This window comes from Sardina pilchardus, chromosome 20 (genome assembly GCF_963854185.1).
Source record: "Sardina pilchardus chromosome 20, fSarPil1.1, whole genome shotgun sequence".
Classification (NCBI taxonomy): Eukaryota; Metazoa; Chordata; class Actinopteri; order Clupeiformes; family Clupeidae; genus Sardina; species Sardina pilchardus.
The window spans coordinates 21884428-21904677 of NC_085013.1; the positions used below are offsets into that span (position 1 = coordinate 21884428).

The 20250-nt window shown below is 41.4% G+C and overlaps 2 protein-coding genes across 2 annotated transcripts in view; both read left to right on the top strand.

Moving 5' to 3' along the window:
* Positions 1–14384: 14384 nt before the first annotated feature.
* Positions 14385–15712, top strand: LOC134067091 (protein NLRC3-like). The gene is made up of 2 exons (XM_062522169.1): positions 14385–15355; positions 15544–15712. The coding sequence occupies exons 1-2, from the start codon at positions 14385–14387 to the stop codon at positions 15710–15712; spliced, it is 1140 nt and encodes a 379-aa protein (XP_062378153.1).
* A 376-nt stretch (positions 15713–16088) lies between these two features.
* Positions 16089–20250, top strand: part of LOC134067092 (ribonuclease inhibitor-like) — a 10995-nt gene continuing 6833 nt past the window's right edge. Inside the window, exons 1-4 of the mRNA XM_062522170.1 lie at positions 16089–16270; positions 17486–17641; positions 18090–18136; positions 18306–18442. Coding sequence (XP_062378154.1) covers positions 16089–16270; positions 17486–17641; positions 18090–18136; positions 18306–18442 — 522 coding nt within the window. The remainder of the gene's footprint in view (positions 16271–17485; positions 17642–18089; positions 18137–18305; positions 18443–20250) is intronic.

The window sequence follows — 20250 nt, forward strand, 5'->3', positions numbered from 1 at the left end:
GAGTTTCTCATAGAGCCAGTCCACAGACAGCCCCGTGACCTCTTGGGTGGAGGAGTAGAGTAGCCGGAGGTCAGAGGGGTCACTGAGGTCGCCTGTATGCTTTGTCCAGATGTGTACTCCCTCTGAGAAATACAGCCGCCCAGAGCTGTGGTGGATTGACACACCTGTAATGCGTGTTTATATCAAAAACAACATAAACAACTTGATAATAATAATAATAATAATAATAATAAGCATTATAATTATTATAATAATAAAACAAAAAAAATATTATTATTATTAGTAGTAGTAGTAGTAGTAGTAGTAGTATAAACAACTTCCATGTCATTCCACTGAATAAAGCACTCTATATAAATTTCCATATCATTTCCCCATTGGTTTTCAAGTCTACTCTAGAACAAAATAGAGAGGAATAGGCAGACAAAGATCAACTGATGCTGAACAGATCTAGGGAGAGGAAGTCACAAAGGAGTGTGAGTAAGTGAGAGATTGAGGCAGGGACCTGTGATATTATATTCGATGAGTTCATCAGAGAAACAGTCTGCAGATAAGTAGAAGTCATCAGCCTTCTTCTTCCTGAGGGCCTTCAGTCTGGATACTATAATATAGCGATAGCCTCTTTGCTCTGAGTCTGCGCCACAGAGAAAGAGACAAGCATTGCACTCTTATTAGACCAATAGGTTGGCATCTTTGTGTTCTGACGTCAACAAGGATTACCAGCCTGTCACAGTTATTGTTTACGCTACAGACAGTTGGTTTTAGTCTCTCATTGGTGTCAGGCAGCTCACCGTCTTTCTCTGGTGTTGTGACTGTGGCCTGCGCTGCTGGACCCTGCCCCTCTCTGTTCACTGCAGCCAAAGACACACTGCAACAAATACATACATACATACAGTACATACATACATACATATACGCATTTCAACCAACGGCAGGATATCGCCATTAATTAATTTCAGCAGGGTTCTAGCATTCCCTGTTTAATTAAATGAATCCAGATATTCTTTAGAACTTTAGAATTTTACAACATTCTCATCAAACCAGTGAATAAAATAACACATTCATCGCAATTTTCCTTATTCACATTCACTGTCACTGGTGAATAATACTAAACAACATTTTTTTGCATTGTGCATTGTGTAACGTACAATCTCATTCTTAGCAGGGAGAAAATAAAAAAGAATAATGCTAAAATAAAATCTCAGTTCTACCTGTATGTTGTGTTTGGAGTGGAAGGGAAGGCCGTGGCTGTGAAGACGTCTCCCCCCGTGGTCATGCTGATGGTGGAGCTGTGGCTGGTGAGGTTGATGTTGTAGCCCACTATGGGGCCTCCGGGGTGGACGGGGGGTGACCAGCTCAGCTCCACATTGTCGCTGGACACACTCTCAACACTCTCAAACACTGGGGGGCTGGCAGGTGCTGGGCAATAAAAAGGGGTTTTGATTTGCTGTGCTATCAATAACATTTAAAATGCATTCCACTCTATAGAGCTGATGGCAAGTCTGAGATGCTATTTTTTCACTGTAAGTCTGTAACAAAAGAATAAGTCAGAGAGGAAATCCAGTCTCTCTGAGGAATGCAGGAATTGAAATATACTGCAATGCAGAATATGTCACACAATAACAATAATACACATTATTTAAATATGGTCTCGTGTTCATGAGTTCAGCCCATTGAACGATAATCAACAGTTGAGTTCAAGAGTTCACAGTTCATCATCTAGAGTTCCTTGATTCAAAGAGTTAATTTCTGACATAGCAAAGAAAAACAGATTAAAATTGAGTACCTCCATATGGCTTTGTCTGATACAAGGCGCTTTCAGGAGATGAGATGGGCTGTTGGCAAACCACCACCCAAATCCTGAACTTATACCAGGAGTAGGGCTGCAGGTTGTCAATTGTGAAGGGTGGTGTTGTTGTGTTCTAACAGGTTTCAAGAGAGTACAACACAAACAAAACAAAACAAATAGATCAACAAACAATTAATTAGTTAATGCATCTTCCTGCCCCAGCAAATGTGGTGTTGTGTTTAAATGGTCAAAGAGAAATGTTTTATGCTAACCTCTTTGTATGTCCAGACTCCTGATAGGCTGGGGCCTGTCCACTGTGGTATGTACGCGACATCTGATTGGTCAAGAGGATCCCAGGACAAGGTGATGTTGTGGGTTCTAATATCTAAAACGACAGGAACCGACGGCTGACACTCTGCAGAAAACAAAACAAAACAAAATTAAGTCCAGATAACTCAGAATTGTTGTTACCAAGAATGAACAGATAGTCATATGTTATGATGAAGGAGTGGGTAGAGTTCCAATGTCATAATGTACAGTAATCACTTACCAGGGCAATGTGTTTCATTCCCATTTTTGCAGCCATTACTGTGAGTCTGAAATTTAGAGCACTGGTTTCAGTCAAGCATATTGAAATATACAGTATCTGACTTATAACTAGACAAGTAGAAAACAATAAATAATCACAATTGCACAAATAGCCTGCACATACAGTACATACCCAAATGTTCTGAGTTGTTTGACCTGACAAGCATTTAGAATGAGGGCAGAAGCAGACAAACAGCACACTTAAAAGCCCAAGCCTCGGCAACGATACACTTCTCCCAGTTCTGTCCATGTAATGTGCTACGTTCTACGCGACTACTGCACTTTCACACGCTGATTCTGCTGTTCCTTAGAGAACGTACAGACCAACCACACAGCTACCCTCAGCCAAAACCGTGGCAATCAGTCTGTTGTTCCAGGGTAAAACAGTCCTAGCTGAAAAGGACCTGTCTCAGCGGATCAAAGGCGCCCTGATGTTGCGTAGCTGGCAATACTACAGGATTCTCTGGAAGTGTGAAGGTTGTCACTGCTCAGGCCAGCATGAGTAGGCCAATGGCAGGAATGAACTGTGGACTCTGCGACTGAGAGACCAAGGAAGTTGTTATCTTTATGACTGTAGACATATGATTCAGTAGAATGTGTTTCTATTTGTTCAGGAGTTAAAATGTAATTGAATTGCTTTGTTACCCAAAGGCCGCTATAAAAGGACTAATAATGACTAAGTAAAGCCCCTCAGAGGCAAGAGAAAGCATGGCCGACCTCTAACCAGGTTAATAATCACTCATAAAATTATTATTATTAGGCCCAGGCTATGTGTCTAAATCTATGTCTCTATTTTAAATAGAGAATCATTCAAAATTGAAATAATTTATCAGAATTAACATGGATCTCATACACACTACTGGGGAGCAACCAACAGAGCTCATGCTTAATTTAAGTCCTGTAGCAATTTAGTTTTGTAGGCCTAGCTGGTGTGTAGGCCAACCATGGAGGTATTATATAGAGCTCGACAGTCTGGCCCCTCCTCTGAGAGAGCTTAGTTTCCGGAAGTAAGTTTCTCCAATTGACGTCTAGAAAAGTCCGTACAGTATACTGTATATAGAGTTTTAGACCATGCCTTAGGCTAACCAGTTATGACGTGACTCATACTTATACAACACATCACAACGAGCAAAAATATGCAAATGCTGCCTGTGACTAAGACAAGCCAGGGCCCTGTACCCGAACTCCTACCCGCATACACACACATAAGACATTGTTTTATTCAACAATCGGGGTCCGGGGATGAATTACAGTACCAATGCCTGCCTCTCAACATCCCTCCCTGATCCTCGATGCTCGGTCCTCCAGGCTCGTTCCCACTGATCTATAACTAACACTGGATAGACTATCCCATTGATGCCGCCCCATCATTCTTTATGTAGATCAGTGAGGATCGAGGCCAGAGGAGGAAGGGAGGATGTATAAAAGATGAATGAGAGGCACCCCTAGCCTAACCCGACCTGAAGGTTGCTTGTGCAACTTCAGAGGTCACAGCAACATGAATTTAAATGTGAAACAAAAATAATGTTTTAATTCAGATTGTACAGAGTTTTGATTATCCAACTGGGTGTGTTACTGGGATTTTAATGTGTACAAATATAATTTTGGTAACCTCACAGCCTCAGCCCAGACAACATCGTGGGGACCCCCTGCAATCTCTGGCGGTCCCTAGTGGGGTCCCCGGACCCCAGGTCGGGACCACTGGTCTAAACGACACATGGTGAAGAACCAAACCAAACCAGCTTTTATTCAAATATACACACCCATCACTACTGAAAAATGTAAGGTCAATTTATCAAATGTTATTTTGAAGAATTAAAATGCTCTACATATATCTGGAGTAATTGATACGATTGGGTATGAGCTACGAACAGACGCATTTCAGAGACATTCGTAGCTCCAAATAACTGGCTATTTCAACACCACCAACAATTACATTTCAATTCAATTTCAGAAGAAGACGATGGCTCATTAATATGAGGGGAGATTATCTCAAAATTGATGCCATCCCTACCTTGGTGCGCTGCAATAATCCACCACCATTGGCCTCTCCTCCTCCCCTGACCACATGAAGGTAACAATGAGGTTTGAACACAAGGAAAACGAAATACCAAAACAGGTAAGAGACAGTGTGAAGCACAGGGAAAAAGAAAGGAAAGGGTAGTGACAGAGGACACACAGAAAGAGTCAGAGGAAAAGAAAGAGGAAGGGCCAGAGGAACTGCAAAAGACAAGGCCAAATGAACAGGAAGTGCCAGAAGAACTGCAAAATACAGGGAGATACGAACACACATCAGGTAATCAAGCCATTGTCCTTGACCTTGAGGCTGGCCCGAAGGGAGGCCTTCATAGCAAGGTGAAAGTGCTCACACAATCCATTAGCCTGGGCCCAGGGGATGATACGCAGTGGTGTGGTGGAGCTTCACACCCTGGCTGTTCGCAATGGCGGTGCAGAGCTCCGAGGTGAACTGTGAGGCCCAGTCTGAAGAGAGGTCGGATGGGGGTGGGGGGGGGGGGGGGGGGGGCAAAACCGAACGACCCAGGACCCGATGAATGCCCGAACCACCTCTGCGGTAGTCCTTGCTGTCGGTGGTACAGCTTCCGTAGCTTGGCTCATGCCTTCCTACGTACTTCTGTTCAGTTTTCATTTCACTTCATATGTAGTCTGGGTCTGCGGTATATTCACAGGTTTTCTCAAAACAAAAATGTGCAGGTCCAATCAGCAAACAGAGGGAGTGGCTGAGAACAATGACGTTGAGGTTGTGCGCTAGTTTGAGCCTTGTCCTTTCACGAAATGTTAGCAATTGGTATATGACAGATCTGAGTGGCCCTAGGAAGATCCAATAGTTTTAAACATCAACAGTATCCGCATTCAAGGAAGTTCATGCTTGGCAATGGAAAGTGTAGCCAGACTTTCTGTACATTATGAATGTGCGAGAGCATGGTAAGACAAGGCTACAGCTTCCGGCCATCTATTGGTCCTGTCCACCATGATGAGTAGGTAAGTGAAACCCATAGAGGAGGGAAGGGGGCCCACCAGGTCCATGTTGACATGGTAGAATCTCCGCTCTGATACAGGGAAATGTGCTAGGGGTACTTTGGTGTGACGATGAATATTGGAACGTTGACACTCTACACAAGTGTCTGCCCAGGCCCGCACTTCAGAACAACTTCTTAAGGCTGTCCCAGACAAACTTGGCTGCCCCCAACCTTTGGGATGGTTTCCTACCTGGGTGAGAGACGCTGCACAGCCTCAAAAACCTACTGTTTCCTTGCCGTGGGAACGACGGGCCGCTGCTTTCCGATGGAGATGTCGCAAAGCAGTGTGGCACCACCATCGCCAAAAGCGATCTCCCTTACCTGCAGTCCAGCGGTAGCAGTCCTGACTGAGTGCCTGTACTTCCAGCTCAGTTTCCTGATCGGCTGCCATGTGGGTATAGTCCAGCCCCACGTGGGTGGCTCACACCGGGTGTTTAGGCGCTTTCCCCTTCAAGGCTCCATACAGGGGGTTGCATGAGAGCAGCAGCTGTGGGAATGAAGCGGTGGTAGAAGTTCACCATTCCCAGGAACTCCTCCAGGGACCTAACCGTGACCGGCCGTAGGAAATTCAGGACAGCATCAACCTTAGACGGGAAAGGCACAGACCCAGCTTTGGTGACTCGATGTCCCAGGAAGTCAATGATGTCCAATCCAAACTGGGGTCCACCCCACTGGGAGTGCAGGTGTATGAGCCAAAAGTGTTGTGGTCAATCAAGCAACGGCTTTTGACATCCACCAGCAAACCGTAAGCACATAGAAAATCTGCTCCCAGAAGGGGAATGGCCACTTTGGCTGTGATAAAGTCCCAGCTAAACTACTGACCACCAAAACACAGTTCAACATGACGAATGCCTTAAGTGCATATGGGGCTACCATTAGCAGCTTCCAGGGGGTCCAAGAGCGTCAGACAGGATGTCCAGTCTGGATGCAGGCAGAATGCTCCTCTGCGCGCCGGTGTCACACAGGAAACGGCGCCCAGAGATGGTGTCCTGGATGAACAGCAGCCAGCCAGTGCGGCCGACTGGGAGCCGCTACAGTCCGGACAGTTAGGCTCAGGCTGCTACATTAGGTTTATAAGGTTTTGGTTTCACTGGCATGAAACATACTATTCAGTGTCTTGTAGCCTACTCACTTACTCCCCTAACTACAGCAATCTGTAACTTCACTGTAACTTCAATTTTTTTTGTTTTCAAATGGCCGTTGTGAAAAAGCAGTGTCCAATATTTTGGGGTTTCTTTTAAAAGATAAAACAGTAGAGCAGATCTTCTTTCATCAACAGTGGCGTCACCAGCCGATTTTACCGGGGCTTCAGCCCGGGGTAATTTGAGCCGAGCCCGGGGTAAATTTTTTTAATGCTTGAATCTACCAGCCAGTTTCAAAATCAACCAGCATTTGCCTGGTGCTAAATGTTGAGCACCACTAGTAGTAGGCTAACAAGCTATCGATAGGCATCACAATACAACACTAGCTACACGTCTCTACAAGGGCTAGCCCAGTGTTTCTCAATCTATGGGTAACGGGCCGTGAGAAGATTATTACCATCGGGCCGCCGGCCGACCCGCCTTCTCCGATAGATGCACCATGCGGCTGCGGCCGCACCCATTCTTTTTGGTCATATTGCTGCGAGAAATTTTCGCACAGAAATAACAGGCATATGAAACTACGTAACCTGGCCTACTAGTTTCTATGATAAACGGTTCGCGAGACACTTAAGAGTTGAAAATTACAGTTACATACACATGCAGTTCTGCGTCATACCCATTCTTCTCTGTGAAATATCTCATGATTTCGTTACTGCCCTATGGCAAACTGCATATCAAAATAAACAGGAGATCCTAATGATTCCAATGGCATATAGAATGTATCTGTATAGTTAGCGGTAAACACAAGACATCCTTTTTTGAAATCACATCAAATTTCTGCATTTTTTCATACCTCCCCATTTCCCCACTTCAAAATAATTTATTTTTCCTATCAGAAGTTGTATTCAGACCCCTCATATAGCCATGGCAGATGCTTGATATGAATCTTGGTAGGACTATGTGTTTGTCTACACACATTCTGAGAGGAGCAGATGAGTGTAGGCTAGGCTTAAAAGAGATATCTACTCAGACTCCTTGTCATCCACTGGTAATCCACTGGTAGTACACTGTAGTGTGTCTCTGGATAGTGTAAGCTTATGGGTAGTTGTAACAGCTATAGTCAGATAAGCCTAATTTTTCTCTCAGTGCTCTTCCTATAAGTAGGCTATCTTGTGTTCCTTGTAAAAAATACAATGTAGGATTATAACATAATAGGCTACTGTAGATCCTCCATTGCCTTCTTCATTTCACGCACCCCTTAATGTCCCCTTAAAAAAAATTCGGCGCGCGCGCATGGACACACATCCTAGGGGCTAAGCCCAGGTTGTCCTTAAAGTCTAGAAACGCCCCTGTTCATCAATTTATCAAAAGGTTTAAAAATGGACAACACAATCACTTGCATACCAATCAGCCAGTCACAAACAAACACTCTGGTCCTTTTAAAGAGCACAAAAATAGGTGTGGCCCAATTAACTCCATATCCACACCTGCAGATAATTACTCAGCTAATTGCCAGATGGTGATGGTGTCAAGACCTCTCACTTTGATGACACTGGCAGTTGCCTTGATATAAATATTTGCTTTTGAGGAATGAACTGTCTGTTTTGAGCCGGTGACATGCTCAACTATAGCACGTGTTCCAATACTTATGGAGGGCACTGACTGTATATGTAACGGATGCCAGCTAGTTAGCTGTGCTTGTCGGATGTTAGTAAACCTCACTCCCCGACGCCAAGAGTGTTGCTGGCATGAAAGCTAGTAGCCTGGACTTTTAGCATCTTGAGTTCAATGTTAGGGAATATCTCCATTATCTGGCATTGCTGGCTTTTTATATTTAGCTGGATTGTTAGCGCGCTCGACTCCCAATCTGAGATGTTCCAACACAGGTTACATAATTATCTATGAGCAAAACCGTTCACACGTCATCAGTAATTTTTATGCCAGTTTGATACAAGGTCAAAAAACCCTGTGTCAACAATTTGCGTATATGTCTTTTACTGATTTCAAAAGTTGAACAATATCTTCATTTTAAGAGATACCCGGCTACGTGTGTTCGGGGCTAGCCTGGGTTTTCCCATACTGCCTTGCGCGGTGATTTCAATCCCGCTGCTAAGCCAGTCTGGAAACTAACGCCCAAATGTTCGCCTGATGTTGGCGAACCAATCACAGAACATCCGAGAAGTTTCCGTTGCCTTCTTGCGTCTACATTCGACGCCAAAGGATTTACGGCAGCCCTTAGCGTTGCATACGAACGAGTTGGGTGAGCTATGCGCATTTGATAGACATCCGTGGCGCCCAATGAACGGATCTGGGCATTTTTTCAAATACGAGAAAATGAACGTCTGGTTGCCAGACCACGTCTCATTTGAGAAGTGGGAGGCGTTAGCCAGGCTAGTTCGGGGCCTGAAATTAGCCTACTCTTTTAGAGTGTGTGTGTGTGTGTGTGTGTGTGTGTGTGTGTGTGTGTGTGTGTGTGTGTGAGAGAGAGAGATAGAGAGAGAGAGAGAGAGAGAGAATATTTCTGTAAATGTTTAACTATGTTTATTATTTAGAAAAAAATATTTTGAAAATGTTTATTTGTTTTAGTTAATTTGTTAAGTTGTGTAGAATTGGGGTTTTGCCTTCTTTTAGCTTCCGTTGACCGGAAAGTGCATCAAGGTAGCCTAAGCAACAGGAGGGACTAATCCACGGAGAAACCACCGAGGTGAAAATAAGACATGACTTTCCTTTTTGTTGTCAGATCTTTTTCTGACGCTTTTTTTTTTAATGTTCACTCTAAACCTAGAATGTAGAGAGATTAAATACTCTTTTAGTGTGTGTGTGTGTGTGTGTGTGTGTGTGTGTGCGTGTGCGTGTGCGTGTGCGTGTGCGTGTGCGTGTGCGTGTGCGCGTGCGGGTGCGGGTGTGTGAGTGTGAGTGTGAGTGAGAGAGAGAGAGAGAATTTTTCTGTAAATGTTTAACTATTTTATTATTTAGAAAATATAAATATATATTTAGAATGTGTAGGCCTATTTGTCCCCCTGCACACTCCTGTACAGTAGATGGCGGTATGCACCAAAGAGATGTAATACGCCATAAAGCAAAGAAGAAGAAAAAGAAGAAGTTTCCCAGGTAAACAAGACAAGTTCAAAAAGAGAGCGGGAAAAACTTACTGTACTAGTGACTATGGAGAAAACCCAGGTTAGGCTACTTCAGTTTGTGAGCGTAAAGGCTGGCGCTGGCCACTTTAATCTCGATTTTACCCTTAGGCTACTGTCTATGCTTTTACCTCGTTTAATTTTATCTCCGTTTTACCTACTTTATTTTATTTATACCCAGGGGGCAAAACCCCCTTTGTTAGGGAAATCAGACATGGGCTGCTGTAAAAGGTTGTCATACAAAAATAAAATCTAGGGTGTCCCAGGATCACAACCTGGGTGGCCAACCCGGTCAATAAGCTGCTGTTTGTGTGTTATCACCCTCTGTATACCCCATTATAAGTCTATGGACGAATATATTATGGGGTGAATAGGGTAAAAATTTTAACAAATAGATATTCCCACAAAAATGTCTCAGATGATTATTTACATTAAGGCAATACTTTTTTGTATTGCAAGTTTTCTGAAATACTTTATACATTTATGTAGATGAACCATTATCAAATGAAATATGCACGGATTTGCATACATATAGCCTTGGGCTTGGGGGGCTTAAAGTGCACCTCTATCAACCAAACAAACTTTTGGTGAAAGGTCCGACTATGCTGAATATAAAAATGAATGTTAACATGGGACAATTTTGGGTTACACTAACATAAAGCTACATGGGTGTACATTGAGAATCCATGCATTACAATACAATGCAAATACTATAGAGAGATTCATTGTCAAATGTTGTGGAAGAAGGTGAGACTTGTCTCAGCACATATTAAATCATATCTACAGGGTTTAAGATCCTAGAAAATATATAGGTTAGGCTCAGCCTAGGCTGTTTCTTACTGTATTTACCCATAAGGTACAGGCCAAACTTTTCTATTGCGTACATTTAAGTGTATGATGCCTCATTTACATATTTGTGCATGATATTTAAAAAACTTGCAATACAAAAAAGTATTGCCTTAATGTAAATAATCATCTGAGAATTTTTTGTGGGGATATCTATTTGTTAAAATTTTTACCCTATTCACCCCATAATATATTCGTCCATAGACTTATAATGGGGCATAAAAAGGGCGATAACACACAAACAGCAGCTTATTGACCGGGTTGGCCACCCAGGTTGTGATCCTGGGACACCCTAGATTTTATTTTTGCCTGACAACCTTTTACAGCAGCCCATGTCTGTAAAACCCCATTTGCCCCCTGGGTATTAGGCCTACTTACTGTAATAGTTAGCTGAAATTCTTTCCAAGAATGCCGTGATTTGTCTGGCATATTTCGACCTGTTACTCCACAGACAGTCCACACTGAGAAGGCTACAGGTGAGTACAGTGTTAGACATTCTCTGGTATGACATTGTTTGGATAATAATTAAGCGAAATGTTATAATTATGAACCGAAGCGGGCGTTTGTGGGCGTTTTGGGGAGGTACTGTCGGAGGTGCAAAAAAACACTGCATCGCCATTATCACATACTAGGAGCTGGCTCAAGGGTTATAAAAGTATGTTTTAATTGTACTATGAAAGCACAGTTATTATTAGCCTATTATAACTGATATGTGTTCACTTCTGGGTCCTGGCTATCAATTTAGTAACGGGCTGTGTTAGAACATAGGCTGTCAGACTCGGAGGTGTCAAATGTTGAGTTAGGCTACTCTAGCGCCCTATATAGGGCACTAGGCTACTCCAGCCTAGATTTTTTATTTTTTTTTGACGTTTATCACTCCGTGATGTATTTCTATTGTCTATCCATAGTAAAATGCCTGTTTGGAACTGATCCGATATTGTTTGCACCAACTTATCATGGGAAACAGGGTAAAGATAATGTATTTAAATTATTTGTTGACCAACCCTGATCTACTAAAACCTCATTATTTTCGCAGGATTTCACCATGGATAATGAATGCGATGTCCTGTTGTCCGTTCTGGATGCTCTGGATGAGATAGCATTGAAGCGGTTCAAGTTCTTCTTGACTAATTTATCTCCAGAGCATGGATGGACATCAATTCCAAATGGCATACTGACCACAGCAGACGCAACAGACATTGCCACTCAAATGGTACAGCGTTATGGCAAGGACAACTCACTGAAGATAGCAAGAGACATTCTAAGAAAAATGGGCCGCAAGGACCTTCTAAGTACAGTGGAGACTTGGATGAAAGGAAAAGAGAATGTGGATCCAACGATAGAAAGGTAAGCTATAAATCCAGAATTCACACGTGAAAAAGGACTAATAGAACAATAGGCCTATGTATTTCCATAGAGAAACTTCAACTTCAACTTTATTTTGTCCCTCAATGGGGCAGTTCATTTGCAGGAGTTAAGAGCATAACACAACATACAACACAAACCACTCAATAAGAACAGAACTTCGGGGCAAGATATAAATTGTAATTTTTTTCCCCTCTCTGTTTGTCTAAACAGTGGTGATGTCCAGGACTGGAAGAGAATCTCTCAGCGTCATAAGGCTGCAATGAAGAAGAGGTTTGAATTTGTGAATGAAGGAACTGTGGAAGGAAAGAAGAGCAAGCTCAACAAGATGTACACACCACTTCAGATAGTGAGGGGAGAATGTGATGGAGTGAACACGGAACATGAGATTATGGAGACAGAGCAGCTTAGGTCACAGAAAAAGCTAGATACCCCATTTGACTGCAATGAACTCTTCAGTGACGGATATGTTAGAACAGTGCTGACGGAAGGTGTAGGGGGCATTGGGAAAACAGTCTACATACGGGTCATTCCACGCCAAATCAACCAGAGCCCACGCACTTGCGTCTCAAAAAAATCTGAAAAAAATACCATGTGTGCCTATGTTACCCAGGAGACACTCTGTAAAATGTTTTTGTGCTAAGATCAATACTTTTCAAGTAACTGACAGTTTTACAGGGGGAGGGGGGTGTCAAATTTGTTCTGCCTCTTTTTTTTGTCAAAGTTCACAAGCTCATTGCTAAAGAACTAGAATCCGTAGGAGGCTCAAATTTTGCAGGCTGGTGCATAAATAGGAATAGTATGCAGTAAAATCATTACGAGTAGTCTGGATGATCCTGCATGGTCATAGCAGTCCCTCAAAGTTGATCAACATTTTATTGGAGATTTTGGCTGTGTTCTGTTTAGGCCTTCAGAAGACACATTTTTACTCAACATAGACTCTTGGGTTTTTTTTCTTATTGAGATAAGTAGAAACACTCTCAGAAAAAGCAATGAAGAGAAAAGAAAATCCATCAGGGACTGAACAGCAGACCTCAAGAGTTTGAAAAATAAATTTGGATCTCATATTCAGAGCACCCTAACACCTTGTGGGAATATACAAAGATTTTTTTTATATTTTTTTCTATAATCTGCATTACCTCTTCTTTTTAAAAACACCAATTTGACTTGTCTTATGCAAATCTTTCTTTTTCATTTCCCACCCTGAACAAGGGCAAAATGCACCATAGAGATCTATTGAGAGATTTGTTTTGTATAGAGTAACCACTAGGTGCCACTAAAATCACTGAATCACTGAAATTGCCGGGTGGGGACAAAACATATTGATCTCAATGGTGCATTTTGTCCATGTTTAGGGTGGAAAATGAAAAAGAAAGATTCGCATAAGACAAGTCAAATTGGTGTTTTTAAAAAGAAGAGGTAATGCAGATTAACAAAAAAAATATAAAAAAAACCTTTGTATATTCCCACAAGGTGTTAGGGTGCTCTGAATATGAGATCCAAAATTATTTTTCAAACTTGTGAGGTCTGCTGTTCAGTCCCTGATGGATTTTCTTTTCTCTTCATTGCTTTTTCGGAGAGTGTTCCTACTGATCTCAGTAAGAGAAAAACAATCAAGAGCCTATGTTGAGTGAAAATATGTCTTCTGTAAGCCTAAACAGAGCCCAGCCAATAACTCCAATAAAATTTTGATCAACTTTGAGGGACTGCTATGACCATGCAGGATCATCCAGACTACTCGTGGTGATTTTACTGCATACTATTCCTATTTATGCACCAGCCTGCAAAATTTGAGCCTCCTACAGATTCTAGGTCTTGAGCAATGAGCTTGTGAACTTTGACAAAAAAAAGAGGTAGAACAAATTTGACACCCCCCTCCCCCTGTAAAACTGGCTGTTACTTGAAAAGTATTGATCTTAGCACAAAAACATTTTACAGAGTGTCTCCTGGGTAACATAGGCACACATGGTATTTTTTTCAGATTTTTTTGAGACGCAAGTGCGTGGGCTCTGGTTGATTTGGCGTGGAATGACCCATACAGAAGTTTATCCTTGACTGGGCAGAAGGTCAATCAAACCAGCAATTTGACTTTGTGTTTTTGCTTCCTTTTCGGATATTAAATTCACTTAAAGGTGAGCATTACTCTTCTTTGCATAAACTGCTACTAAAATTTTACCCTGAGCTTGAGGGTCTCAAGGATCAACGTGCTTATAAACATTGCGCGTTGTTCATATTTGATGGCCTGGATGAAAGTCAGTTGAACTTAAATTTTGAAAACACTTCTCCAGCTCAAAGTGTCTTGCAAACAGTGGAGGCAGTGATCACGAATCTAATTGAAGGAGAAACCCTGCCCGCAGCAAAAATATGGATAACTTCCAGACCAGCTGCATCCAGACAGATACCCTCTAAATTCATTAATCAGGTGCTGGAGGCACAAGGATTTCGCGACCCTCAGAAAGAAGAGTACTTCTGGAAGAATTTGGATATAACTCTAGCCACTCGAGTCATTAAACACATAAAGACAACAAAGAGTCTCTACATCATGTGCCACATGCCACTTTTCTGTTGGATGTCAGCCACGGTATACGAGATGTTGAACAGAACTGGCAAGTGGCAAATTAATAGCTCAGATTTCCCAACAACCCTGACAGAAATGCTGATCCACTTCCTTCATATTCAGATTAATATGAAAAATAAGAAGCTACATGATGAATTTGAAGACAACCGGTTCAAGCTTTGGGACAGAGAGAAACAAAGTGTTTTGAAATTGGCCAAGTTAGCACTCGAAGAATTAGATAACAACAACTTCATGTTTTCAAATGACCACCTGAATAAGTGTGGGATTGATGTCAAACAAACACCATTGCACTCTGGTATATTGACTGAAATTTGCCAGGAAGACGCCCTTTTTTTTAAGAGTAGAATGTACTGCTTCGTTCATCCCATCATCCAAGAATTCCTTGCCGCTCTCTATGTGTTTTATGCATATGCAACACAGGACATTAGTAAGCTTAGGTATTTAAGCAGTATCAGGTTTAATGTGTTGCCTCATAGAGTCCCTCTGCATCACATTTTGAACATGGCTGTGGATGGAGCTTTAAAGAGTGCTAATGGACACTTAGACCTCTTCCTCCGCTTCCTTCTGGGATTGTCAGTAGACTCCAGTCAGGAACTCTTACTTGGTTTATTGCCAGACAAAGTGCGCAGTTCAAATAGTATCAAGGAAGTGTGTCAGACAATCCATGTGAAATTCACAGAGAATCTTTCCCCTGAAAGATGCATCAATCTGTTTCACTGCTTGCTGGAAATGAAAAACACCACGCTGTACAAACACATTAAGGACTACGGGATGTGTGGCAGGACAGACCTCTCTCCAGCCCACTGTTCAGCACTGGCCTCCATTCTCTTGATGTCTGAAGAGCCGCTGGAGGAGTTTGATCTTAGGATGTACAAAACGTCAGAAGAGGGCTGCAGAAGACTGGTTCCTGTGGTGAAGTGGTGCAAAAAAGCATTGTACGTACAAATGTTAAAATGTGTAAAGCATTATCAGCGCAAATAGTGTATTAAAGTAAATTAATTCAGGAATTGTAATGATTGACATAGTCTTTTATTAGTCCAGGATATGTTTTAGGTACAGTATGACATACTGTATAACGATGCAAGTGTGGGTGAATTACTATTATAATGCCATTTATTCACAGACTTGCATGGTGTAAACTCACCGATGTCTCATGCACAGTGGTTGCCTCAGCTCTAAAGGCAAGAACTTCACAGCTGACCGAACTGGACCTTACCTGCAATGATCTTTTTGATCCAGGCATGATGCAGCTTTGTGAAGGACTTGTTTCTTCAAACTGTACAGTAGACTGAAAGTATTGAGGTATGTTCATAAAGGGTGGTGGTGGTGTAGCTTCAAATGTCATGATCATAGATTTGCTGCAAAGATTAGTGAAATTTAGCATAATGCATTTTCAGCATTTATTAGCATGATTATTTATGTCATACATTTAGTTTACTAGTCTATCCTACACTATTGCCACCAACTCACACAATTATCTCACTCATAGAAGAACAATTACAGCTCCACAGTGACACTTGAAGAAATATTTAATATACAATCATAGGCCTAAATACTGGCATGTTTGGTGATTGATAAGATATGGTAAAATGGGAAATATTTCTTATTAGATAAATACTATTAGATATTATTATACAGAATTCTTCTTCATTAATACTGTACCCTATAATGTGTAGACTTGCTAGGTGTGCTCTCAGAGAGGAATCCTGCAAAAGTCTTGTACCAGTTCTCACGTCAGACAGCAGCCAGCTACACGAATTGGACCTAAGTGATAATGACCTGGGTGATGAGGGAATGAAGCACCTTCAGATTGGACTTAAGAGTCAGAACTGCAATTTGAAATCACTGAGGTGAGCGCAATGCTGCATGGTTGTTTTTCACACAATGTGCACAGTCGCATACAATATAGCAGTAGTCTATGTTTGGCAATGAATCAACTTCTTCCGAGTCCATTTACTAGACAAAAAAAAGCACAAAATAATTTCTATGTAAAATGGTCATATCTTTAAAGAGCTTGCAAGCCTCAAGTCACCTCTCTGAAGGTACTCACACTTAAACTTCTACACTCACATCACAACTTAGTGTTTGAAAAGTACACTTAGGTCTCCTTTGCAGTGTAACCTAAATCCTCATTTTGCAAGTTGCTTCGGATAAAAAAACGAATAAATATTCTGTTAAATAATGTAATTGTAAAAGTTACAAGAACCCACACACCGCCTGGCCCCCCCAAAAAAGTTCAAACCCTCTAATATTTTGTTGGACTGCCTTTAGCTTTGATTACGGCACACATTCCTTGTGGCATCATTTTCACAAGCTTCTGCAATGGGTCTAGAAACTCCCCATAGCAGGGTGCAATTGAAGGGGTGGGATAAATGGTTGTCTTTCAAATTCCCTCTCTACGCAGTAGGATAGCGAAAACGAATCATCTTGTTTTCAAGTGACAGGATCCTTAACGGTCGCAACTTCTGGTAGCATGTCAGTCATTATGTTAAGCCCGCCCACCGACTCCATACACGATTTTCTGTGAACGCGTCTAGATTTCTAGGCTATAGGGGTGAAGTTCTGATTTTAAGCTTTGGCTAAGATAGTGATCAGAAGTTAGGGTTTGTCATAGCAACTCAGAGAATCAGACTCGGATGCACTGGCATTATTGCAATTCATGTCGTCATCTTTGTGCACAATGTATAAAAGATGCATAAATGTATAATATACACTACCTGTCAAAAACGTTTTGAAACACCTACTCGTTTAGGTGTTAAATAGTAAGCAAAAAAGTTCCCATACAACACGTATGGGAACTCCTTTAGGACTGAAAACCATTCCCAGTATCTAACTTTAAGGTGGTTGAGGGAATGCCAAGAGTGTGAAATTATATCATCATAGCAAAAGCTGGTTGCTTTAAAGAGCCTAAAATGTAAAACATGTAAACAAACAGCTTTGTTTACTATTTTGCTTACTACATTATCCTTAACCCACGCCTGTTAATTCATAGTTCATATTCAGTTTTCAATTTTGCTAATTCCGTTCTTGTCCCTCCCCCATGCCTCTTCCTGTCTCTACTCCAGGCTCTCAGGCTGTCTTATCTCAGAGCTGGGTTGTGGCTTCTTGGCTACTGCGCTAGCATCAAATCCTGCCTACCTGAAAGAGCTTGATGTGAGCTACAACCATCTTGGGGAAGATGGAGAGAGACAGCTGTCACTGTGCAGGCTGGAGAAGCTGATGTAAGTCATTGAGAACGAGGATTCACTGTAAGGAAGGCTTGCTTTGACGTGATCTCTAGTCTTAAGTTTTGGCTATTTGCAATCTGTCCATAAACTCAAATCGGCTCAGCAAAACACCAAAATAATGAAAACCCAGTCATTTGTTTATGGGCTGCCTAGGTCAGTGATCTTGACCAAGTCTCCATTCATTCACTGAAGAAGTGCAAAACTTTGCTTTTATTCTGTCAGCTGTCAATATGCCTGTGCTTGTAAAGGAACAGGTACACAAACTTGGTGCTCTAGACAGGGCTATCGACAGGGCTGAAAATTATGTTGTGGTGATATTTCCTTTTGGTATTTTGACCAATGTTTTGTGGAGACCTCAAGAAACAATTGAAAACTGTAAATGTTCTTACACGTTATAATGATTACTGATTGGTTCCATTGACATGTAATACTGCCCCTACAGGTTCAATCATGGTGGTGCATGTCGGTTACACCGAGGACTGCGAAAATGTAAGTAATTGTGCCTCACTTTGAAATGATCATAGGCCTACCATCAAGCAAATAAACTAAAATAACATTTTGTCAGGATGTTTTAGAAGGAGCTCTGTTGTAGGTTTATTTACTATATTATTCACATAGTCCTCATAAAATTATGTTCATTTTCTCATTCTGTCTACAGATGCTTGTGACCTCACACTGAACCCCAACACTGCTCATCGAAACCTACACATTTCTGAAGATAACAAATCGGTGAAACATATTACTCTAGCTCTAAGCTATCCGAATAACCCCGACAGATTTGAGTATAGTGACCAGGTGCTCTGTAAAGAAGCATTATCTACACGGTGCTATTGGGAGGTTGAATGTTCCGAGTCACTTAGTGGAGTGCGTGTGGGTGTAGCATACAGAGGCATTTCTAGGCAAGGTTGGACACGGGATAGTAGACTTGGTGAGAATAAGATTTCTTGGAGTTTGACTTTTGCTAAGGATCAGCACACTGTCTGGCACGATAACAAAATGATCGCCACACTAGCACGAAATCAAGCCGTGTCTTCCAGCACTGTAGGAATCTATCTGGATCAGCCTGCTGGTACTTTATCATTTTACACAGTTTGCTTAGACACATTTGTCCACTTGCATACATTCCACCACCAGTTTACTGAGCATCTTTATCCTGGGTTTAGAGTTTGTTTTGGAAACTCTGTGTCCCTCTGCTAGATTGCAAGGCCTTCTCTGTGTGGTCTGAATTGCTAGAGTTGTGTTACATGCAGAGTTGTTACACATTTTCAGGGCCTTCCTTATGCTACATCATTCATGAGTTTGGCTGTTCTTTTAGCTGTACCCTTACTGTTGAGTGTCCTTAGCTTAGTTATGCCTTCTGTAAGACATACTGTAGGCTGAATCTCAATGTCCCACCGCATGGACTCACAGCCTTTGATGCACCTTCCCGCTAAATTCGTGTGGACTTTACCCAAGGGGAAATACCATGACTGATTTGCATCTAACATCATAACATGTAACGTAATAACGTTATTACAAAATAACTTAGCATAGTAACACAGGAAGCTTTACAAAATAAATCACTAAACAACGGCCAATAAAATAGAAACGTGTTTGCAACACGCTTGGTGGTGTTGTCAACTCAACGATGTCACAGGTGCTGTCCCGTTCCTCGTATTAGCTTGAATCCTTACAGCCTCTGAAATTCAATCACTCATCAACGGATGTCAGTTAAGTCTTTGAGGTTTCAGGCCTTAGAACTTAGCGGGGGGCATTGAGATTCAGCCATAGTATTGCAAAGTTGTCCCGACCACTCTTAGCTATGCCAGAACACCATGTCTAGATGAGGTCAACGGGGAACACACCTTTAATGTTAAATAATGACGTGTTACTTTCCGACTCTGGTGGTGGTAGCATTGATTGTAGTATGCCTGTTGGGCTGCTGTTAAGAACAGACCTGTATCTGTCTTTTAATTATTCCACCTTACTGTAAGTCTTTTATGTTTTCTTGTTAATTATTGTTTATTGTTAAATTATCTTACATTGATTTATGCTTTCTTTTTATGTTTTATTATGATATTTGTTTAATTAATCTTTGCCCATATATGCTTTCATCTGCTTTGTTTGGTTCTGTTTGGTTTTGTTTATAAAGCACATTGAATGACCTCTGTGTATGAAATGCGCTATATAAATAAACTTGACTTGACTTGCTTTAAATCTCTTTTACTCTGTATTTGATGTTTTCTAGTCATATTTCGGAGAGTAGACATATTGCATCTTTTCTTTCAGTTTTATGTCATTTTGTTTTTGTTGTTATGTGTTCATTCTTGTTCTTTAAGTATGGATGGCAGAATATCCAGCTTCCTTGTTTTTGTTTAAATGTAAAATAACTTATTCTGTGCTTTGTATTATATTTCCTGAACATTACTTTTATTGACTACAATAAAATACCAATGGTTTAAAAGTGAATATTGCATATTAATTTTCTAATACCAATAGGCCTACTAATAACATTTACACATTGGTTCATCCCTTTACCCTTCTTTAATGAGCACTATGGCATATATTTTGTTGATATTATTAAACGTGATAGTTTCAAGTTAGCAATCTCGGATGCAGCGGTT